Source organism: Budorcas taxicolor, chromosome 18, assembly GCF_023091745.1.
Source record: "Budorcas taxicolor isolate Tak-1 chromosome 18, Takin1.1, whole genome shotgun sequence".
In the NCBI taxonomy this organism is placed as follows: Eukaryota; Metazoa; Chordata; class Mammalia; order Artiodactyla; family Bovidae; genus Budorcas; species Budorcas taxicolor.
The window spans coordinates 12078958-12102826 of NC_068927.1; the positions used below are offsets into that span (position 1 = coordinate 12078958).

General features: G+C 55.1%; 2 protein-coding genes across 2 annotated transcripts in view; one reads left to right on the forward strand and one right to left on the reverse strand.

The window, feature by feature from the left end:
* NECAB2 (N-terminal EF-hand calcium binding protein 2) overlaps positions 1 to 17955 on the forward strand; it is a 40760-nt gene extending 22805 nt beyond the window's left edge. The window contains exons 6-13 of the mRNA XM_052656530.1: positions 5798 to 5934; positions 8274 to 8392; positions 8574 to 8653; positions 11497 to 11550; positions 12024 to 12136; positions 15647 to 15724; positions 16135 to 16226; positions 17892 to 17955. Of these exons, the coding sequence (XP_052512490.1) occupies positions 5798 to 5934; positions 8274 to 8392; positions 8574 to 8653; positions 11497 to 11550; positions 12024 to 12136; positions 15647 to 15724; positions 16135 to 16226; positions 17892 to 17920 (702 nt within the window). The 3' untranslated portion in view covers positions 17921 to 17955. The remainder of the gene's footprint in view (positions 1 to 5797; positions 5935 to 8273; positions 8393 to 8573; positions 8654 to 11496; positions 11551 to 12023; positions 12137 to 15646; positions 15725 to 16134; positions 16227 to 17891) is intronic.
* A 5209-nt stretch (positions 17956 to 23164) lies between these two features.
* SLC38A8 (solute carrier family 38 member 8) overlaps positions 23165 to 23869 on the reverse strand; it is a 41897-nt gene continuing 41192 nt past the window's right edge. The window contains exon 11 of the mRNA XM_052656678.1: positions 23165 to 23362. Coding sequence (XP_052512638.1) covers positions 23269 to 23362 — 94 coding nt within the window. The 3' untranslated portion in view covers positions 23165 to 23268. The remainder of the gene's footprint in view (positions 23363 to 23869) is intronic.

Here is a 23869-nt window from a genome sequence, read left to right on the forward strand (position 1 = left end):
TTACAAAGTGGTTATAGCCATCTGCTTCCCCATAGCCATCCGTAGAGCTGTAGCCTCTCCTGGTGCGTGGAGGTTTCATAACGCACAAAGATTTGATAATGTCGTGTCCTTGTAATGCACTATGCCTTTTGTCATTTATTCTTACCCTTCTCTTATGTAATACTTTCCCATTTAAATTCTACTCGATCCTGACATTGCAACTTGTCTTAGTCATTTGATCAAATTTGGTAGCCGAGTCTTTGCACAGGCTTTTCTTTACAAATCCTTGAGTGCTCTTTCACTTGAAATATACCTGCAGTCCTGCTTAATCAAATCTGGGACAGTGCCTTTACCTGGGGCAGTCTAGGCTGACTCTCTTCATTGTTAGGATCTGTCAGGCCTGGCTGGTGTCATAATCTCATACGCTTCCCGTTTTTTTTATGCTCCTTCGTCTTTTCTGACTTTCACCTTTGGGCAGTCTGCTTTGTTTAGTACGTTGATCATGATTTCAAAGTCACTACACTTGGGACTTTCTAAAGTGAAAGAAAAAGTTGCTCAGTCTGAGACCCCATGGACTGTAGTCCGCCAGGCTCCTCTGTCCCCCGGATTCTCCAGGCAAGAATATTGGAGTGGGTTGCCATTCCCTTCTTGAGGGATCAAACCCAGGTCTCCTGCGTTGCAGGCAGATTCTTTACCGTCTGAGCCACCAGGGAAGGGACATCTAAAATATACATTGTTAACAGTATTAATCCTATTTTTATACCTGGCTAATAAAAAACACTTTCTCTCCTCTCTTGTGAAATTAAAAGAATTGTTAGGATGACTGGCTATTTTTCCATTGTTTGTCACTCTTTATCGACTTAATCCAGTCTGATTTAAATTTAATTATTAGTGGCTCATATTTTTATTTCCTGACCTCTGTAACCTTCATTTTAATTTGGGTGATCCCCCTCACTTTTGTCCACAACTTCCATACTTTATCTCGTTCAACCCTAGGAGATTTATTTGGGAGAAACTCCTGGGCATTCGTTGCTGGAAAGGTGCTTATCTGATAAACTTCCAGAGCTTTGCAGATTTCTGAAGGTCTCTCTGTCCCCCTGCATGTTAGTAACCTGTCCACAGGAAGCAGACTCCCCAGCTCTGACTGTCTTCCTCTAGAATCAGCGGTGCTGGCCTTGGCTGAGGCATCAGTGACGGTGGAGGGCAGGACTCTGCAAGCTGCATTTTTACACTTTTGAAAATAACTTGCCTTTTCTTTTTTAATTCAGCCAACCAGTTACATGTGTGGACCCCTGGCTGCATCCTCAGTCTCTTCTCTGGGTGCTTTTAATACAGCCATCTAAGCTCGTCCTTTCTGCTTGATGGCTTCTGGCAGCTTTCTCTCTCTCTTTTTTTTCTTCAGTTTTTTTTTTTTTTTTTTTTTAACTTTGTTATGTCTTGTTCTTTGGGGGCCATTTGCTCGTCCCACGCCTATTGATCTGGATCGCGTGTGAGTTCAGCCGTCTGCTGGGAAGGAAGGGCAGGTGATCAGGGAGGTGCATCTGGTGGCCAGAACCTGGCGTGCATCCTGCCGTTGGGGCTGCCTCCAGCGCCCCTGTCTGGTGGTTGGTGCAGGAGGCTCCCCAGCCTCCCTGCCTGAGGCCGCCTCTCCTCTGGCCTGTCTTCACCTCCCACCTGTATTCCCTGCCCCCTGGCCTCCATTTCTCAGTCTCTCTGTCTCTAGCTGCGGTTCCCTTATGCCATTACTGCCAATTAATTCCCAGTCAGAGTGATGGATGGCTTAATTTTCTTTCCCTGAGAGCCCTGTTTTTCCTCGCCTGGCCAGGGACTGGGCAGACTCCCAAGATGCTGAGGCAGGTGGCTCAAGAGAGTGGGGTCTTGGCAGGGGAGGTCAGAAGGAGCCACATGGGGCTTGAGGGGTCCAAGCCCCTCAGCTTGGCGTCATTTCCATCACCGTCACCCTGGAGTGACCTGGCTGAGCCGGAGCCTTCTCCCACCCATATTCAAGTCTCAAAGCCAGAAGACACTCAGCCTGATCCAGGAGCCTTGAGCAATGTCCCTGCTGCAGACTCTTGACAAGAGAGGAAATTGTTTCACATCACAGGGCAACATCAGTGGGAAGCCCTCTTCATCTTATGCCCAGAGCTCCTCCTCTCGTGGCCCCCAGACTCCCTCCGAGGACTAAGTCTCAGGCACTTTCTTGAGAGACAGTTAATCCGTCCTGCTCCTCTGGCTCCTCTTCCCTCACTTCTCTGAGTAGCAGCACGAATGCCCAGCGCCCACAGAATCCACCTTGTTTAAAAAAAAAAAAATTGTTTATTTAAGGGACATACAGAACATTTAGGAGAGTCCTTAACAAGAGAGACAGGGTCTCGCTGTGTTGACCAGACTAGGGCGCAGTGGTTATTGACAGACACGACCCCACTACTGATCAGGGCAGGAGGGTTTTTTTGTGGTTTTTTTTTTAAATTGAAATAGAGTTGACTTACAGTGTTGTGTTGTTTTTGGTGTACAGCAGAAGGATTCAGTTATATATTTTTTCATGTTCTTTTCTATTCTGGTTTATCACAGGATATTGAATATATTTCCCTGAGCTTGTTGTTCATCCGCCCCATATGAAATAGTTTACATCTGCCAACCCCAAACTCCCAAACCACCCTCTCCCGCACCCACCCCCACCCCACCCCGCCCCCCCACCTCCCCCCGCCCCCCCACCTCCCCCCACCCCATCCCACCACCCCCCGCAGTGACAAGTCTGTTCTGTGAGCCTGTGAATCTGTTTTGTTTCACAAATAAGTTCATCTGTGTCATATTCTAGATTTCACATAAGGGATACTTGTCTTTCTAACTTACTTCACTTAGTATTATAACCCCTAGATAATCTCTGCAAATGGCGTGAACACTTCATTGTTTTTTATGGCTGAGTAGTATCCTACTGTGCATATATACGCCACCTCTTCTTTATCTGGTCATCTGTTGATGGCCAATGAGACTGTTTCCATGTCTTGGTTATTGTAAATGTACTGCTCTTAACATAGGGGTACATGTATCTTTTCAAATTCTAGTTTTGTCTGGGTATGTGGCCAGGAGTGGGGTTGCTGGATCATATGAGCTCTGTTTTTAGTTTTTTAAGGACCCTCCATATATTTTCCATAGGGGCTACACCAGCTTGGGGCTTCCCTGATAGCTCAGTTGGTAAAGAATCCGCCTGCAATGCAGGAGACCCCAGTTTGATTCCTGGGTTGGGAAGATCCGCTGGAGAAGGGACAGGCTACCCACTCCAGTGTTCTTGGGCTTCCCTTGTGGGTCAGCTGGTAAAGAATCTGCCTGCAATGTAGGAGACCTGGGTTCAATCCCTGGGTTGGGAAGATCCCCTGGCAAAGGGAAAGGCTACCCACTCCAGTATTGTGGCCTGGAGAATTCCATGAACTGTATAGTCCATGGGATCACAAAGAGTCAGACACGACTGAGCGACTTTCACTTTCACTCACACCAGCTTACTTTCCTGCCAACAGTGTGGGAGAGTTCCCTTGTCTCCACACCCTCTCCAGCATTGGATACTTGTAGACTTTTCGATGAAGACCGTTCTGACTGGTGTGAGGTAGTAACCTCACTGTAGTTTCAATTTGTGTTTCTCTGATAATTAATGATGTTGAGCATCTTTTTATATACCTACTGACTCTCTGTATTTCTTCCTTGGAGAAATGTCTGTTTAGGTCTTCTGCCCATTTTTCAATCGGGTTGTTTGTTTTCTTGTTGTGTGAGTTTGTGCATTTTGGAGCTTAAGCCCTTGTCGGGCTCAACATTTGCAAACATTTTCTCCATTCTGTGGGTTGTCTTGTCACTTTTTGATGGTTTTCTGTGTTGTGCAAAAGCTTGATTACATCTCATTTGCTTATTTTTATTTTTATTTCTGTTGCCTTAGGAGACGAGCCTAAGAAAACATGGGAACGACTGATGTCAGAGAATGTTTTGTCTGTGCTCCCTTCTAGGAGTTTTCTGGTGTCATGTGTTGTGTTTGAGTTTATTTTTGTGCCTGATGAGAGGGTGTGTACTAACTTCATTGATTTACATGCAGTTGTCCAGCTTTCCCAGCACCGTGACTTGCTGAGGAGACTGTCTTTCCCATTATATATTCTTGCCTCCTTTGTCGGACATTAATTGACATAAGTCCTTTCCCCCCCAGGGCTCTCTGTCCTGTGCCATTGATCCATATGCCTGTTTCTGTGCCCAAATCACAGTTCTTCTTACGGTAACTCTGTAGCACCGTCTGAGGTCTGGGTGAGTTATGCGTCCTGCTTTGCTTTCTCTTCCCTCAGAACTGCTTTGGCAGTTCCGGGTCTTTTATCTGTTATTGTTCAGCTGCTAAGTCATGTTCTACTCTGCAGCCCCATGAACTGCGGCACACCAGGCTTCCCTGTGCTTCACCATCTCCTTGAGTTTGCTCAAACTCATGTCCATTGAGTCGGTGATGCCATCCAACCCTCTCATCCTCTGTTGCCCCCTTCTCCTCTTGCCCTCCGTCTTTCCCAGCACCAGGGTCTTTTCCAGTGAGTCGTCTCTTCACATCAGGTGGCCAAAGTACTGGAGCTTCAGCTTCAGCATCAGTCCTTCCAACAAATCGAATAGGGTTGATTTCGTTTAGGATTGACTGGTTTGAGCTCCCAGAAGTCTTAAGGGACTCTCAAGAGTCTTCTCCAGCACCACAGTTCAAAAGCATCAATTCTTTGGCACTCAGACTTCTTTGTGGTCCAGCTCTCACATCCACACATGACTATTGGAAAAACCATAACTTTGGCTATATGGACCTTTGTCAGCAAAGTGATGTCTCTATTTTTTAATATGGTGTCTAGGTTTGTCATAGCTTTTTTTCCCAAGGAGCAAGCGTCTTTTAATTTCTTGGCTGCAGTCACTGTCTGCAGTGATTTTGGAACCCCAGAAAATAAAATCTGTCACTGTTCCCACTTTTCCCCCATGTTTTTGTCATGAAGTGATGGGACTGGATGCTATGATCTTAGGTTTTTGAATGTTGAGTTTTAAACCAGTTTTTTCACTATCCTCTTTCACCTTCGGTAAGAAACTCTTTAGTTCCTCTTCACTTTCTGCCACTAGAGTGGTATCATCTGCATACCTAAGGTTGTTGATGTTTCTCCCCACAGTCTTGATTCCAGGTTGTGATTCATCTGGCCTGGCATTTTGCATGATGTACTCTGCATACAAGTTAAATAAGCAGGGTGGCAGGTTAAATAAATTAAATATACAGCCTTGAAGTACTCCTTTCCCAATTGTGACCCAGTCTGTTGTTCCATGTTTGGTTCTAGCTGTTGCTTTTTGACCTGGATGTAGGAGTCCTCAGGGTTTTCTGTATAGAGTATCAAGTTGTCTGCATAGAGTGACCGCTTTACCCCTTCCCTTCCATTTAGGATACCTTTTCTTTTCCTGGTCTGGTGGCTGTGGCTAGACTTCCAGTACTACGCTGGCCAGAAGTGGCCACCAGCGCCGTCACTATAACCACCAGCGCCACCACCAGCGCCTTCGCCAGCACTGTCGTCACTGTTACCACCTTCATCAGAGCAGCTTCCGTTCACAGAGCGTTTGCTATGTGATAGGCACAGTGCTGAGCATTTCATTCACCTTCTGCCTTTCCGTCCTCAATGCAGTATTGTAGACACTGTGATTTCTGTTGTGGCTCAAACCTTGGGCTCTGAGTCCGTAGCCCTTGCCTTCCTGCAGGAGCCCTGGGAGGGTGACCCCAAGTCGGTGTATCAGATCCCTCGTCAACCGCTTTCCCTCTGTGCCCCCTCCCTTCCCTCCACAGGTGTACGAAGGCGGGAGCAACGTGGACCAGTTTGTGACACGCTTCCTCCTGAAGGAGACGGCCAATCAGATCCAGTCCCTGCTGAGCTCGGTGGAGAGCGCGGTGGAGGCCATCGAAGAGCAGACCAGCCAGATCCGGTGCGCGGACGGGAGTGAGCTGTGCCAGCCTGCTGCATGGTGGGGATGGGCGTGTGCCTGGGGGCTGGGCAGCCTTGGGTGAGCTGCTGCCTCTCTCTTGCCTCCACTTCGCCACCTGTTAAGTGAGGACAGTTGTATACCTACCTTGTCACGTTGTTGTTGTTGATCTGAAACTATTCCACTGTTGGGCTCATTTTTTAAAACTGGGGAATTAGGAAACTGCAGTGGTTATTGGAAAACAAGTTATCTCAGGCTGTGAGTGAAAAATACCATGACTGTAAAAATAAGCCCTGTTGGTGACCCCTCAACCTGCTCCCTGCTTGTTTCGAGGCTGTGAGATGGTAGATGGGCATTGAAAACACCGTACCATCAAATCACCACCTCAGAAAGACTGAACAGCAGTGAAATGGAGTGGTTTTTCTCCTGAGGTTAGTTAGGATTATTTAAGGCCTTCTTTGCGGGTCCTTGAGAACATGGAAAACACCTGGGGTCCCCCCTTTTTGGGGCAATGAGCCTGGGGTCCGGAGAGGAGTAGTCTCCTTCCGGCTGGCAGGGCCAGCCCCCAGGGGCCACGTGGGGGGCATTTGCTGTCCCAAGTTCAGACCAGCTCTTCTGTGCTCTTCCTTCCCTGAATTGCTGACGTGCCTGAGGCAAAGTAGAAGTAAAGACACATTAACAGGGGCTTCCCTGGGGGTCCAGTGGCTACAACTCCGCGCTCCCAACACAGGGGGGCCCAGGTTCGATCTCTGGTCAGGGAACTAGATCCCACATGCCACAACTAAGACCCCGTGAAGCCAAATAAATATTTTTTTTAAGCCATAGGAACAGCTGGGCGCACCTGCCAGGTGCCTGAGCTTACTGAGCCTGGCGTCTCCTGGCACGGCGGGATGCTGGTCCTAGGTGGGGGTTCATCCCAACCCACTGTGGTTGCAGAGGTGCTCGGTGATGCTGTTCACAAAACGCGTTTGCTCTGAGGGCCTGCAGCCCAGTCCCCTGGGAAATGCAGGATGCAGAGTCCTGGGCCCTGGTGACACCATCTGGGATTGGGGTCCCTGGGAGCCAAGCCGTAGACTCTGCATCCGTGATCAGTCTCCTGATTCAGAGGGTCTCCAAGGTTAAGGGGATTTCCTGTCACATAGATTTCCTTCATCCTTTATCATCACTATCTTGATGAAAAAACCTGCGGCTTCCTTTCTGTCACAGATCAGATGGAGCGCTGCACACTTATTAGAGCTGATTCCCTGCGCTTTGCCTTCCCCCAACAAGTCAGCCGTCCCCCCACGAGTCAGCTGTCCCCCCACGTGTCAGCCATTACACCTGCCTCCCTCCCCAGATCTCACGTAGAGATGATGGGAACATACATCTGCTTCCTGCGCACCCCCACCTCTCAGCCCGCAAACCTCAGCTGTCTCAGCTCTCAGCTGCAGGGCCCCCAGCCACCCTGGTTCCCAGCCCTGGGGACGGCGTGACCCGCATTCGAGCCAGCAGCCCGTCCCTGGGGGACCCCTGCTGCACCCACTCACAGTCAGCGGGCCATGTTTCATTTGCTGCTGGTTTGTAGAGGTCCCAGGACCAACACCCCCAAGACTCTGCCAGCCTTTCTCCTCCCCGGGGATTGGGGGTGGTCAGCCGCTTGGCACAGAGGGAGAGGATGCTGGGCTTTCAGGTTCACAGGAGGCAGATTCCAGAGCGAGCGGCGGCCACGCTGGGCACCAGGCGTATCGGCCATGCACACGGGCATATGTGTTTGTGTGTCCGCAGTGACTTTTCTAGCATTTTTGCACATGGGGGTTTGGGCATTTCTTGGGTCCCTACTGCATGCCAGGCACAGCGTTTGGTGAGCTGCGTGTCAGGGGTCCTGGTCTGTGCACATCAGTGTGCGTGGCGGGTGGGGTGGGGCCAGGCTGAGCCAGGATCATGGATTTTTGTCCTGTTAGATGCCCGCTCTCAACTGAGTCCTACGGCTTCTTTTCATGGAGAGGGGGCTTGTTAGCAAACCCAGGCCCCGACCCCAGAGACCTCTAAACACAGGACCAGGAGGCAGGCAGGGTGGGCAAGGGACAGCTGTGAGCCGCAGGGAGGTGGGGGCCTGGCTCAGCCTCGCAGGCCCTGGAACCTGGAACGGAACCTCCCAGGCACAGGGTCTGGGTTCCCAGAAGATCCCAGCCCCACCCGCGGGCAGCCGCCTCTGTGAGACAGCGGCCACTGTGTACAGCTCAGGGGATGGGGCTCCCAGGAGTTCTGTGCACGTTTCAGCCCCACAGTTGGTCAGAGCTGCTCCGAGCAGTCAGGGCCCTGCAGCCCCCGTCACGGGGTGCATCCCCCTACCCCCTCTGCAGACAGAACCACAGCCGGCCCAGCCACAGCGCAGTGGAGACCTGGTCCGGGAGTCCCACTCCCCCCTACGCCCCCAACCACAAGCTCATGGCTGCGGAGCAAGGAAAGAGCTTCCCGCCTGGTGAGAGAGCGGTGGCCTGGGATCGGGGGCACTGGCTGGGGGGTCCCGGGAGGACTTCTGAGAGTGGTCCTGATGGGGCCTGGGCCTCCCACAGGGACTGGGAGTCCTCGGTTGGGGGGAGGGGGTGCTCCTGCTCCAGCCTGGCCCCGCCCCCGTCAGCATCTCTGTTCTTCTTTCCCAGGCACCTCAGACCCCAAGGAGGACGGCCTGGATGCCCAGATCAGCAGGCTGGCAGGGCTCATTGGACGGCTGGAGAACAAGGTGGGCCTGCTGAGCCCCCACATCCATCCCTCCATCCCCCGCCCCAAACCTCCTAGCCCCCCAGGGAGGGCAGAGCTAGGCCGGAGCTTACAAGAGGGAAGTCAGGGAAGCTTAATGCCCCTGGGCGGGGTTGGGGGTGGTGTGGACTAAGGGGAAACCCCGGGAATGTGATCTTTGTACTTGTATGGGGCCTGGGGAAGAGGAGCTATGAGAGTGGGTGGGCAGCCAGGAGGGGGTTGCCGAGGAGCAGAGAGTGGGCGGCAAGGGAACTGAGTAGCAAGGGGGCTGTAAGGCCTCGGGTGGCTTGGGCAGATGGCAGCCCAGACCCGGCGTAGTGGCGGCTGAGGGATGGTGAGGTCTAGGAGAGGTGTGAGTGACCAGCAGGGTGAAGCCTTTTAAACGTGACATGGCCCGTCCCAAGCGATGGAAAATGGAATCATGATTTCAGAGTGTTGTGTGACTCAGTGCTATCATCTCAGGGCTGCCAGAGCCACGGACCACAGCCAGGGGCTCAAACCCAGGCGCTTATCCTCTGACACCTGGAGTCTGGAATCAGGATGCCGGCAGGGCTGGTCCTCCCGCGGCCTTCCTCTGGGGCGTGTAGACAGCCAGGTGTCTGTGTCCTGGTTTCTTATAAGGACACCAGTCAATCTGGATTAGGGCGCACCCATGTGATCTTATTCTCACACAGTCACTCTTCAAATGTCCTGTCTGCAAATACAGTCATGTTTTGCAACACTGGAGGCTGGGAATTCAACCTATGAATTTGCGGGGAACACAGTTCAGCCCATAACAATGACCATTTATTGGAAGAAAGAGAACAAACAGTTAAAGTTTACCAGTAGGCACTGGTATCAGCCTGCCTGTATTTGAATCCTGGCTATACCACTTAACAGCTGTGTGACCTTGAGCCAGTGACTTACCCTCTCTGAGCCTCACAGTCCTCCCCTAACCATAGGGGAGATAATCAGAATGGTACCTCTCACAGGGTCGTTGTGAGAATTAGATAAAATATCTTAATGGCTTAGCACAGAGCCTGCTGCTTAGTTAGCATTTAATATTAGCACTGTTATTCTGCCATCATTATGAGACATTCTGATACCAGAACCTATATACACATGTACACACCACACCTGTACATCTACATAAACCAAGATAACAGATATCTCTGGGCTGTAGGGTCACAGTGGCAATTTTACATTTATGAATTTCTGAAACTTCTATATCTTTTGCAAAAGGGCAAAAGAAAAATAGTGCTTTGATGGTTTTGTGGGTTAGTTTTGAGGGATCCGTGAGGGCCCTGGGTGGGGCTCCCCAGGAGGAGGCCGAGGCCCAGACTTGGGGGTGGGGGGGGGGTCTGAGGGCGGAGCCAGTGAGCCCACCTGCAGGGCCGCAGGGATCTCCACCCGCCCCCGCTCCCCCCAAAGCCGGCTACTTGGTGGGAGCGGTAGGAAAGACTCCGCGGAGACCTGAGGCCTGGTTGCCATAACAACTCCGCGGGCGCCCCCAGAGGGAGGCTCTTTGAAGCTTATTTTTAGCGCCCCAGTAGCCTTAACAACCAGCCGGCTGGAAACCAAGGAGCACCTGGGCGTCCTGGAGACGGGGCGGGGCCTCTTCCGGCCAATCAGAGGATTGGCCCCGGGCGCGAGCAGGAGCCAGGCCCCGCCCTCCACGGAACAGCCCGAGGCTTCCTGGCGGGGCCTGGCTCCCCGGAGCAGAGGCGCGGTGGGGAGAGGGGAACGCAGACCTGGGTGCCACCATCCCTCCCTTCATCTCTGCTTCATCCTCACCCTCTCGTGGCCCAGCCGGCCAGGAGAAACCTAGGGGGCGAATCGCAGCCCCGCTCTCCAGGAGCCCGCTTACACCTGCGTCCACACCCTGCTTCCGGGAAAGTCAGCACCTCTCTGGGACCGGCCGTGCATTGACGGGGTCCCTGGTTCCAGCTTTATTAAGAATTTCTAGGTGGTGACCGCTCAGGTCACGGACTTGTGTATCTGCTATTCTGTTTTCTCTAACAACCAGGCAACACGCCTCACACACATGCTTGTGTAGAGAAGACAGACACACACACACACCCTGTGCCAGGGACACGGCTTTCCTCCTGGAGGATGGACAGGGAGGGTACAAAGGTGGCGTCTGTTGGGGAGCCCAAGTTAAAGGATTCCATGGGTCGGGGGGAAGGGGCCTGGCCTCAAACTCGGGCTCGGAGCCTGGACCAGCTCCTGCAGCCCTTGGGTTCTCTGCTCTGAATGGAGGTGCTGGGAACTGCGGCAGCCCCCAGCATGGGGTCAGAAGGGGGCTGGATGGACTCCTTGCTTCCGCAGTGCTGGCAGTGGGGCAGCCTCTGCCTGAGAGTCTGGAAAGTTACCTGAGAGTTGGTGTAAAGCCTTTAGCCCGAGGTCAGTCAAGGGCCAGCAAGCACAGACTGCCTCATTCAGACCACTCTGTTCCTGAGGATCCCAGGTTGGGGGTGACTTGCAAGTCGGGCAGTCTGTTGCCAGCAGGTGTGGCAACCCCCCAGCCCTCTGGGCTCAGCAAAACGCAGCCTCTGTGTTCTTTGCAGTAGGTCTGCTTGGCCTCTAGGGTCTGGTGCCACAGGCACTGCCTGTGGGTGGCTTACCAGCCTGGCTTCCTGGGTCCCCCTGAGCCAGCACTGTGGGCTGAGCCCCGCCCAGAATGGGCTGGCCCTGGGAGCTCCCACCAGCCCGGGGACTTGAGGGTCCCTGGAACCGCGGGTGGAGGGCCCGGAGCTCTCCGGTGCTGTGTCCTCGTGGTGGTCCTGGAAGCTTCCTGGGCAGAGGGGGCCTCAGTCTCCAGCCTCTCTGCATGCTTTGTTGTTGCAGACCCTTTGGTTTGACCTTCAGCAGCATCTCTCGGATGAAGAAGGCACCAACATGGTGAGGACCCCTCCCTGTGGCCCTGTCCCCTTCTGGGCCGAGACTCAAGATGCAGGTGGCTCAGTGTCCCTGACACCCCCACCCCCCACCCAGGACCAGCATGGGGATGTGCAGCCCCGGCAAGTGGCCTCTGTCCCCTCCGGGGTTGTTCTCTGGCCTGGAGCAACGTGATCAGTAGACACTGATTCAATCAGAATCAGTTCTGCAGACCGTTCATTCTGTTGTGTCTTGGCCCCAGTGCCTTCCAGTCTTTCTCGAGCCTCTCTAAACCCCCTTGTCTGTTCTTCAGCATCTGTGTGGGACTGCTGCTTTTAGTTCATTTTTCACCAGTTTTCAGTAGTGGGGTTGGGGGGTCAGCTTTATTCTGACCAAGACGTCCTGTCCCAGGGGGGTTGCTGGGTCCTGGGCTGTGCCCCCTGGGGCCGGGTGGGGTCCTGGGTGAGCGGGTGGCTCACGGGTCCTGTGGTCCACAGCACCTGCAGCTGGTCCGGCAGGAGATGGCCGTGTGCCCTGAGCAGCTGGGTGACTTCCTGGACTCTTTGCGCCAATACGTGCGGGGTACCGCTGGGACTAGGAACTGCTTCCAGTGAGTAAGCCGCGGGCCGGGGGCCCGGCCTGGGGATGAAGGCCCAGGGCCCGAGTAGCTTTGTCCCTGAGAACACCCCGATGCCAGCGACGCACCTAGCGGGGTGGTTACAGGAGCCATGGGCAAGTCCTTACTCTGGCTCTTCCTTGCTGTGCAAAACTCGCAAGTGACTTCGTCTCCCTGACCTCAGCTTGCTCATCTGTAAAGGGGGACCACTAACTGGGTGGTTGGAGGCCTCAGTGGAGCAATGCACCATGGGGGCCGTCTGGCGGAGCCTGGCCCCAGTGTCCGCTGTGTTAACTGCCCTGCTTGCTGTTGTGGCTGCTCCTAAGGGCCCCCTGCCCGCGGTCTCTGCTGCCAAGGCCTGCGTCCAGCTGGGGGTGTCCCCGAGGGCTGTTGGCACAACCCGCCAGGCTCCCTCTTCTCCCGGTGGTGGCCCACTGGCAGACAGTAGCTGTGAGCTCCACGCCTGTTCCCCATCTCCATTCTATTCTCCCCCCCCAGCTGATTTCTCTCCCTCCTGAGCACATGTGCCTCCACCTGCTTCCTGGTGAAGTGGGGGGCGGGGGCCAGGCCTGAGGGTGGAGCGTGACTCAGGCTGCTGCTGTTGCTGAGTGCTAATTCCCGGCGGCGGGAGTGGGGCAGATGATTCCGGTTGGCTGCGGAGGCCAGGAACGGGGTGGGGATCTTCAGGAAGGGGCTGCTGGGTGCTGAGGCCTGAATAATGATGCCCCACCCACCCAGACCCAGGGTGGCAGCAAGGGGAGCGTGTCTAGGAACACATGACAGAGTGCAGCTCCACAGGGTGACCCGGGGGTGGTGGGTGAGATGGGGGGCGGGGGGCAGATAGGCAGGCCCTGCTCGTTCCAGCTGTCAGGTACCACGGGGGAGATGCTAAGGCCGGAGCGGGGCCCAGTCCTGCCTCCTCCCTTGTATATGGACGCTTGGCGGCTGGACAGACGTGCAGCTGGGCAGCTAGGGAGAGGGAGGGGACTGGCCCTTGGCACAATGTGGGCAGAGCTGGGATCTGTTTTGGAGTGGGGCTGACCAGACCAGCCCAGGGTCAGGATGGGAGGCGGGCTGTAGAAAGAGGAGGCCAGGTGGAGTCTGAGATTCTTTGGCTTCAGAAACTTGCTGGGGGCGAGGGGGTGGGGCAGGGGGGTGGGGACATGGGCTGGGCTGGAGATGTCACAGAGTATCAGGTGAGTGGGCGGGGGCTCACACAGGCCTTTGGGCCACATCGCACTCTAGATGCCATTACATTCGAGGTGCCAGCATACAAGTTGGGTGACCCTGGGGGTGGTGGGCATCCAGGTGTCACCCAGGGCCACCAGAGCCGTGCACTCGCCACGGGAGAAAGCGTGGAAGGGGCCCACAGCCGGGCAGGCGAGCTGGAAACAGCACACAGTAGGGCGTCCTGTTTGTTGCATGAGTCTGTGTCCTCCGTGCGCCCCAAGCCGGCCTGCTGTGTCCTCGCAGCCAGAGGCCTCGCCCCGCACCCCTGCAACCAGTGTGTCAGCCAAACAGACACAAGCCCTGTATTTGCTTTTCTCTGCGCTGCAATTACCAAATGGAGACGAAGCCCATCCCTTGGTGACCTCTGTCCACAGCAGGGCAGTCTGTAAGGAGTGAGGCCACCTCTGGGCAGGGCCAGGGTCCCCCTAATGACCAGGTGGCACGCAGGCCCGAGCCCATCCCATCAGGAGACAGGAACCGCAGCTGGCGGGTAACTTCAGGCTGGAGGTAATGAAGTAATGATGCGATTAGAGCCCTGTCTCCGTCCTGAGTGGCAGAACCTGGAGCTGCTGTGATTATACAGCAGATGCCGCAAGCAATGGGCATCCCTTCTCCAAGGGATGCTGGGGGCTCTGTGCTGCTGAGCGTGTGGGGAAGAGGACCAGGGAGGGCTGCCCAGAGGCCAGAGGGGGCGGCGCTGTGATCTTGGAGGCCGGGCTTCCCTCTCTTCCCCAACCCTGCCCTGGTCAGCCACCTTCTTAGAGGCCACCTCCCACCCGCCCCCACTGTTGCTCTAGCCCCCAGCCTGGGTCTGTCCCTGTTTGGAACAAGGTAAGTGTCCTGTGTCTCAGACAGGAAGGGAGGAGTGGCCTGGGACTCCGGCCAGGCCTGTTTCTAAGGATTAAATGAGACGATTACAGAGGACAGCTTGGAAGATGCTTTTATTTTTAAAGGTAGGTTTTTAAGCTAGATGTTAGGAGACTGGTGTGCTAGAAGCCAAAATATTTCAAAAAGGAGCGAGTGTTTAATGGTATGGAATGTTGCTTCTATATACAACTGGATAAAAGAAGGTTTAGCTGCTTTGAAGTAAATCTGATAGTTTCCCCTATGGGTAACCTTTATCATTTAGAGAATCTTAAGTTTGTATTCCAGATAACTTGTCATATTGTTTTTCATAGCATGTTATTTTGGTCCTTAAGATCATGAGAAGGGGTTTGATTCAACCCTATGAAATTTATCCCCTAACAGTCCCACATCATGGAAGAAACTTTTCTAAACTTATGTTTCAGGAAAAAAAGTTTTTCTCTTTTTTCTTGATGATTCCCTGGGTACCTTTTTGACCATATTCTTTTCTTGATCAATTATTTAACCCACTTAAAATTAGAATATAGCTATGAAAATATGGCTAATGTAGTTATTTGAAAAGCCTTTTTTGAAGAATCTTCATGGCAAAGAAAAACAAGATTTACATATTTTGCCTTCATGCAAAACACATCTAGAAAAGAAATAGAAAATGTGGTTTATTTTCCCAGTTGTACAAAAAAACTTGACCCAGTATTTGTATAAAATTGTTGATGTTATGAATAATGACTTAATAGTCAATAACTTTGCTATCAGGTTTTTTAAATCATAACTTCATCTGATCTTGGAGATAATCTGGAAAGAAAACAAAACCAGTAAGTTTCTAGTACCTCACATAACTTTTATTAACGTAGTAGAAATTCTTTTTATATCAGATTTTTATCACAGAATGGTTTACTAGATAGAAGGAAAGTTATTCTCTAAACTGGTATGTTTTCAAGATCTTTTTTCAATTGATACTACTTTTCACTTGAAGTTGTTAGGTTTTTTTTAATCTATAAGAGAGCCTCTATTTGTCATGTATTAAAAAATCTGTTTCTAATAAAGATGGATATTACAGACTGGAAAAAAAAAACAGGTTTTTTAAAATGAATAAAAAGGCCTTTTAAAAAACGGCATTTCATTAGAATTCATTTAACAGCCATGCTCTGGGCACTGTATGGGCCAGGCCTCAGTCCCGACAGCAGAGCTGTACATGCAGCTGTCAGACCAGGTGGCGGTCCTGGGGGTTCTGATCAGAAAGGAAGCATGTTCCAAGAGGATCCTGTCCTGAACCACAGCTTTTGGGACCTGGCTCTGGGCGCCCGGTCTGGGCTCGTTTGTGGCAGGGCAGGGCAGTGGTGGGATGGGCCTGTGGGGCCCTCTCTGCACCCTGGGAGGTGTGGCCACTGATCCTGGCCTTTCCTCTTGCAGCATCGCTGCCGTGAGGCTGGCGGACGGCGTCACCTTCGTGGTCTATGAGTTCTGGGAGACGGAGGAGGAGTGGAAGAGGTAGGCTTAGCACACATGCTCTCTGGCTTCCAGCCCATGGGGGTGGTGAGGAGTTGGGGTCCCAGCGGCATCCACCGCTCAGGAGGCTGGTCCTGCACCCCTTCACCTGGGCTCTGAATCCAGGTTCCTTGCCAGCCCTGGGAGCTGAGGCCAAGGGTGCTCCTGTTTAGAAACTGCTGCCCAAGGATAAAAATCCAGAGAGAAAGTTCTCTTGTTTAACTCTGCTCACGGGGAGGCGAGAACCAGGCTGTTCTACCCTTGGGGCCCTAGCAGTCATGCCGGGCCTTCTTACCTTCCCATGAAGGCTCTGGCCCCTGAGCTTGGCTGATCAGTCAGAGCCCCCAGCCCAGGGTCAGACTCAGACCCCACTCCAACCCCCAGGAGCTCACGGGCGTCCCCCTGGGTTGCAGGCACCTACAGAGCCCTGTGTGCAAGGCGTTCCGGCACGTCAAGGTGGACATGCTGAGCCAGCCTGAGGCCTTCTCCCGGATCTCCGTGCCAGGTACTGGGGAGGAGGTCTGGAGCAGCCACAGGGGCAGTGGGGACACCTCAGGCCTGGCAGAAGCAGCAGCACCAAGACCCAGACGTCCACAGACTCTTCTGTTCTCTTGTGGGTGTTCTGTTGCCCAGTCGTGTCTGACTCTTTGTGACCCCATGGACTGTAGCCCACCAGGCTCCTCTGTTCACCAGATTTCCCAGGCAGGAATACTGGAGTCGGTTGCCATCTCCTTCTCCAGGGGGTCTTCTTGACCCAGGGATCTAACCTGAGTCTCCTGCTTTAGCTGGCGGGTTCCTTACCACTGAGCCACCCAGGAAGCCTTCTGTTCTCTTAGCTGCTAGGAAGTGTAGTCCACGAGTGAGTGCTCAACAGAGAGGGGCCTCGAGGCAGGAAGGCTGGGGCCCTGGGCACCAGGTGGCTGGGAGGCGGCCCCGAGCCCAGAGTGTGGCAGGCTGGACTTCTACAGATTTGAGAACACATGATACTCATTGCAATAACTCTAAAAATGACGGTAACATTGAAACAGTACTTAGTATACAAAAAAGTCACAGATGCAGATATGTGTGTGTGTATATATTACATAGTTTATAATTATTATATCTACTTATGTAGCCACCAAGAACTATGGTTCCTATAAAATACTAACTGCCAAATGCTAACATATAAAATCTTGGGCAAACTATGGGAGATGGTGAGGGACAGGGAAGCCTAGTGCAGTCCATGGAGTCCCCAAGAGTCGGACACGACTTGGTGAGTGAATAACAAGTATATAAAATGTAAAGTTCCGACACTGTGTGCACTTTTCGGAAATCTAACAAAAACCGAAACCATTTTTGTACCTGTGGAAAGTCAAACATGCAAAATAGCTATGGCCCCCGTTTCATGTAAAGCCACCCTTGACTGGATGGCGCAGCTGGTGAGCGAGGGCCTGCCTGGCACAGGTAAGACAGTTGTCCTGGCTCTGGGAGAGGGCAGAAGATGTGACCACCCCCTTCTACATAATTTAACCCCCATTTCTTCCCCAGCACCACCTTCCCTCCCCCAAGGGTTTCACAGGACTCCAGGGCCAAGAAAGCATCTACTGCTCTAACTGGCAAGATAAGTTTCCCCCTCACTTCCGTGATGGTGGGCTACAGGCGAATTTTAAAGCACCCATCAGTAAACAGGGCCGCCGGCCACCCTCCTGTCAGACTGCGGTGCACACCCTCCTCCTGGGCTGGCGGCTCTAAACAGTACTCCAGTTTTTGAATGGAGCCCGAGCTCCAGGAAACACTGAGCTACTGGAGCAGCAGGTACAAAATTGCGGACCCAAGAGCAATTTTATTTACAGATACTCTCCCCTTCACGTCTCCTTTAACCAGACATCAGTGTCTTCTGGCAGTGAGTTAGGGGCTCCTCTGTCAGGTCGGCGTTACCAGGCCACGGTGGGAAGACAAGTTCACGTCCTGGGAAGTTCACATTTACTGTTTCAAATGGGCATACGGGCAAGGTAAAGGCAAGTCTGCTCCTCGGACGTGTGATTCGCCACCAGGGGGACAGCCAGCAAGCACCTCTGGGGTGCCGGATGCAGGAGGGACTGCAGGCATCGCTCTTCTGCCCTGAGCGGAGGCAGGATCTGCCTCTTGCCCCCCACCCCCCCACCGTAAACCCATCTCTCTTCTTCTCCAGCTGCGTGGTGCACCCTGGGCCGTGACTGACCGCCTCCCCCAGGTCCCACAGATGAGTCTGCCGCCCTGCTCCCTCTGACGAAGGATGTCCACTCTTTTCTAGAAACTTTGGTATACTAGCTGTCTTTTCAGTATACTTCCAAATAAGAGTGTCTCTTCCCACTGTTCAAAGTGAAGGCGCACCCCTCCCCTGGCACCCCCTGCCCCACCCTTGGCGGCAGAGCAGTGTCTGAGCTGCCGGGCCCTGCTGACATTGGCGGGCGGTGGTGATGGAGGCGGCCCCCCACCCCGCCAGCAGACGGCCACGCATGACCAGTCCCCATCCGCCTCCCCCTCGCTCTCCCTGGTTGCCACTCCTCCACGTGGTAGGGGGCCGAGACCCTGTAGTGCCCACCTTAGGCCTGGGCTGAGCCCGCAGGCTGCAGTAGACCCCACGTAGCAGTGCCCTGCTGGGCAAACAGCCGCCCGAGACGAGCACCAAATAAACTCCTGTTGGGGACAGCTGTGTGTGTGTGCCATTTTCTGTGACAGCTGGGGAGGGAAACCACTTTATTAGCCATGAAACCTGAGCCCACCTTGTGTCAGGGGGCACATTCCAGGTTCCTAGAGGCCATCACCGCCATGGGCAGAGGCCAGACCTGACTGGACACAGTTTCTCACTGCACACTATAAACTTGGTGTCCGGCCAGACAGAAGGCCAGGCCCCAGACTTCATTCAAACCCGACTCTGGACGCCCTGTGACTTCCCCTCTGTCTCCCTGGCCGAATTGCAGGAGAGCAACAGGACACAGAAGTCTCAGGGGTCACGCAAGGAGAGGGCCCTGCGTCCCCTTCCTAGAGGAGGAGGCAGAACTGCCAGGCACGAGGACAGGGGAGCTGGGCCACGGCGCCCTCACAGCAGGACCAGGTCTGGTCTCTGCAGCCCCGGCTGGGACCAGCACTGTCACTAAAGCCGCCACTGCCAGGTGGGGCTCTGCCTCCTCGGGCAGCCGGGGAGCCATGAAGCCGCGGGTCCCCCTTGCACGGCCTCCCAGGGCTCGACGCCAGCGCCTCAAGCAAAACCAGTGCAACCACGGGGCCTTGACAGAAGAGTGAAGTGCAGACTAATCCCAGCTGCGTCCCTGCAGCCAGCCTCCCTCAGCCTCTGTTTTCTTACCTGGGAAGCAGGGGGAGACCCCTCCTCTGGAGACCAGGAGCTGCCTGGCTCGCACCAAGGCTGCTGTGGGGGCCCCCCGTAAGAGTCCCCCCACCCCACATACACACACACCTCCCCGGCGCCCGGACTGCTCCGAGCCGCTCTGCCTGCTGTTTCAGCAACTACCCTCGGGGGTTGGGGCTCTCGGAGGTAGAGCTGAGGAGCCCCCATTACCTGGGCCTGCCCCTGTCTGAGCCCTCCCGTCGCACAGATCTGTGCTGACCGCGGCCACGGGCACTTGGCACCGCCTCAGGTTCCGCACGGGAAGAGCAGGCCCCAAAGAGAGCAGACACCCACCCACCCGAAAAGGTGCGAGAGCCTCCACTCACCCTGCCCTCCGGGGACAGGCGCCCTCGCTGCCCCCTGTGGCATCCTGGATGGGCAAGCAGGGAGCCCGAGACCCTGACAGGCCGGCAGCAAACCTGGAGCGCCAAGGGCCGCCGCCTGTGCCCCGCCCTGCCCCTGACCACCTCGCACCCGGCGTGGGCAGGCAGGGAGCAACAGCCCCAGATTAACACAGGTCCCCCCAACAGCTGGACACGGAGTTGCCACACGACCCCACAGCTCCACCCCGGGGGTGTACGAGGCGCCAAAGAACCGACACAGTGAAGCAGGGTCCTGTGCCCATGTGTTCACACGAGCCAGAAGGCGGAACATACAAGTGTGCGTAGTGGGTGAGTGGACTCCTGAGTGTGGCCCGTCTGTGCAGCGGACTGCAGATCAGCCGTAGGGAGGGACGACGTGCTAGCCCAGGCTGTGGCGCAGTGCCCTCATGGGCACAGGCAGCCACGTCAGTACAACTCCATTCACACAGGACGTCTGGAAGTTAAACCCCTAGAAATGGAAAGCAGCTGAGGGATTGTTGGGGAGTGACTGTGCAGGAAGGCCTTTGGGAACGGGATGCTCAGTGGTGTGGAGTGGCTCGGCTTCAAAATGGTTTATGTTACCTGAATCTCATTTCTTTCAAAAAAGTCACAGTCCACTCACTTGCCCAAACGTTCACCACCTGTGTTTCTTGTGTCCAGTCCAGGACCTAAGCCTGCGTGGGAGTGGTGCGGCCACCACTCTGGTGGGGCACAGGCCACCCCTCGGGGCTGGGCTGGTCCCTGCATGGTCCCGCGGGGGCACCTGAGCCACTGGGAGCGCCCTTGCCCAGGACGCTCAGACCCCCTGTAGCCCAGGCCACTCTGAGCGGAACATGTCACCTGGACTGCCCTGTTCACAGCGGTCACTTGAGACAGAAGGGTCTCTACATGCCAGCACGGGGGTCACCATCGATGGACCAGGACCCTGTGATGGGCCTGGCTCTGTGGGTCTAAGCTCAGCCTCACCGCTATCCAGGGAAGGAGCGGCTGTCCGCAGCTTCCTTTCCGAGGGGAGCAAAGAGGGTGAAAGCCAAGAGCCAGCGTCGGAAGGGAAGCGGGGTGGGGGCGGCTGCCCCAGCTCCAAGGAAGACACCAGGGCTGAGGACCACACTCACGGAGGTTTCCTGGGTCAGTCACCTGAGGCTGAGGGCTGTTGGGAGCAGGGATGGGCCCGGCTGCAGTCACGGGGCTGGTGAGCGGCAGGCGGGGTCAGCCCAGATGTGCCAGACCCACAGCCCGTGCTAGGACCACCCTGAGCTGGAGCACGCACTCCAGCCCTCCATCCTGCAGCTGCTTCCCTGGTAGAGAGGCACACGGTGTGGAGGGGACTTGGACCTGCCCCCAGAGCTCGGACCTCAGCCTCATGTCTGTCTGCATCCCCACCCTGCACGATCACGCCTGATCTGAGGCTCGGTCCTGTGGGAGCCCCATCTGTGCCTGTCAGAGGCGGGACGCTGGTGCCTGGGGGGCCATCCTCGTCACCCCCCCAGAAGCCCCGCCACCCTTCCACCATCAGTGTCAGGCCACCCCCTCCCTGCCATCCTCTCTTACATTGCAGGGAGCCCATGTGCCTGGTCGTTCCCTTTTCCCCTTGGACCTGTGTTCACCTCATCTCAACCTAGATTTTCTGGAAATGAGACCACCATTGCTTGGGTCCCCCACCAGCTGCTGTACATACAGCATCACCTTTTAATTCTCATGTTGCCTCATACATAGTAAACCTGCTCTGTTTGGCTGGTGGGGAAATGGATTCTTGGGGAGGTTCATAATAAACTTCTCGGATTTAGAGAAAGCAAATGGCAGATAGTGTTCAAAACGAGTGGTCTGACTCTTAAGCCGCTTATCACACAGCATCCCTTTAAGCACACCCCTTACCCGCCATGCTTGGTTCTTACCCAGGACCCTCCTATCATGGCCCAGCCTCCCAGCCAGCAGCCCAGAGCCAAGCATGCAGGGTTAATGTAACTCTCTGTTCATCTGCACCAGCTCCAGGTGCTAAACGCTCCATGACCTCATTTCTCGGCTCACGTGCCAGTTCTGAGACCCTCATTCAGGAGGACGCGAGGTGTGGGGTTGATCAGAGCACCTGGAGAAGGGTCCCATGTCCCCTCACGGGGTCAGAGTCTTCAGGGACAGCCAGGGCGCCGGGGGGCAGAGGCCCCAGCCCTGCCCCCAGGGTCGACTAGTTCCCCCACCTTGGCTACAGCTCAGAAGACGAACGATGGAATTCAACCCCTTATCAGTCCCAACCCAACTCTGAAGCTCACAGGACAGGCGGCCTTGAGGTTCCCAAGCCTTGGTTCCCTCACCTGTAAAAATGTTTGAAAATGTATGCTAGGTCCAAGAAGCCGGACACAAAAGACCACGTATTGTGTGCATCCATTCATATGGAATGTCCGGAACGGGCAAGTCCATAGAGACAGAGCACAGAGCCACGGTCACCAGGGACCTGCGGGAGAGAGGAGGGGGCGTCCGGGCTGCAGGTCCTGGATTCTCTGGAGCGGGGACCCGCGGGAGCTGGGCACTGCTGAGAGCGGAGCCACTCTGTACAGACACCCAGACTGCACACTCTGACCTTGCGGCACATGAATCAACGTCTCAAAGCAGCATCAGCACAGGAAGACAAGTGGGAAACAGGCGGACTACGCGACAGTTCCATCAAGACAACGCCTCACGCACCCGACATGACGTAGCGCGACCCGGCCATGCCTACCTGGGGGAGGTGTCCTCAGATGTCAGCCCCTGCAGGCGCGGGCACCACTGGCTTCCGGTGGACGTCCCGGGGCGGGAGAGGAGCGGCCTGGACCCAGCCACGTCTGCCCAGGGGTCCCAGGCCCTGGGCAGGCTCAGCACGAGTGAGCACAGTGGCTCGACGCAGCCGCAGTGGCCAGTCCTCCACCCTGACCCCGCAGACCCCGCAGACCCCGCTGCACCATGGCTGCACCACGGCTGCAGGCGCGGCTCCTCAGCCCAGAATCGGGGTGGGGTCGGGAGGGACCCACAGAGCAGACAGCGCGCTTGGCCTCCAGGCTCTTCTGGTCCAGCCAGTGGGAAGACAGGGGCCTCTCCTTGGGGATCCACCCACCAGAGAGAGGCCAACTCAGGGTATACATCTACTCGGGTCCCCCGTGCCCTGGCCTGCGCACCAGCTTGAGTGCCCTGCCATTCCCAGCAAATGGCACCCCTAGCCCCCCAGGCTCTCCTCCACCAAGCCATGCCCTCATCTCATGTCTTTGACCCCAACACCCCAGAGCAGGGTTCCCTGGGCCTCAGCCCCTATCCCCCAGTTATGGGGTGAACTGTCCCCCAGAAACATAAGCTGCAGTCCTAACCCCAGGAAACAGTGAATGTGACCTTACTTGGAAAGAAGCTCTTTGCACATCCCAAGTAAGTAACTAAGATGAGGTCATATCAAATGAGGACCCTGGGCCCTCTAATAAGGACACATGGACACACAGGTAGCTGGAGGCAGAGATGGCGGGCGCAGACACGCCCAGGAGCACCAGGGGGCTGGAGGCAGCAGGCAGGGAGAGGGTGCATAGCCCCGTACACACCCTGACCCCAGACTCCCAGGCTCCAGACTGAGAGCTCCCACCGCTTTGGCCTGAAGCCCCCCGGTCCATGGTCACGTGCAGGGCCTAGGCCACCTCTCACCACCACACCAGACATCCCGGGACCCAGCGGAAGCCCAGAGGCACAGCCTGGGAAGGACGGAAGAGTCAGTTTCTCCAGCTTCTTAATGAAGAGGTCACATGGTTCTCACGGCCAGATGCAGGCGGCTGCGGGGGCCCCCGTCCTGCTGGAGCGCGGGCCGCTCCCTACAGCAGCTCCATGACGGCCGCCACCATGCTCTGCCCGAAGATGAAGGCACCAACCAGCACGGAGACCACCCCCCAGGCCTCCAGGCAGCACCTGCCGAGTCAACGAACCCACGTCAACCACGTGCTTTTCCAGAGTTTCCCACAGAAGAGCCAGACACGTGTCGAATGCTCATGACATGAAGCCCAGTAGAGTCACCAATTCGGAAACAATTCCAGTTGCTCTCCCCTTACCTGTAGGGATGGGTTTCTGAGACAACAGGAAATAAAGCACCCCCGCAGTTGAAAAAAAAATTAACTCCCAACTGTTGCTTCCTAACCTCATTCCTCCCGGTGCTTTACCAAAGACAGAGGAACGGGGGAGGGAGACGCGAGGTTCAAACCCCCTTTTTGCTCCTTTTCCTTGGGGGTGGGGTTGAAGCCTCCTGAAAGTGAGGAAGGAGAAGCCCCAAGTCACACAGATGGGAACAGCAGCTGGGGCCAGAGAGGAGGGCACAGAGGTGGCTGGAACTGGTGGCCGAGGCCACATCCACGAACTTCATAACGTAACCAGGAGAGATGGAGCAGACAGCAAGGCGAGAGCCGTGATAATAAGATTCCC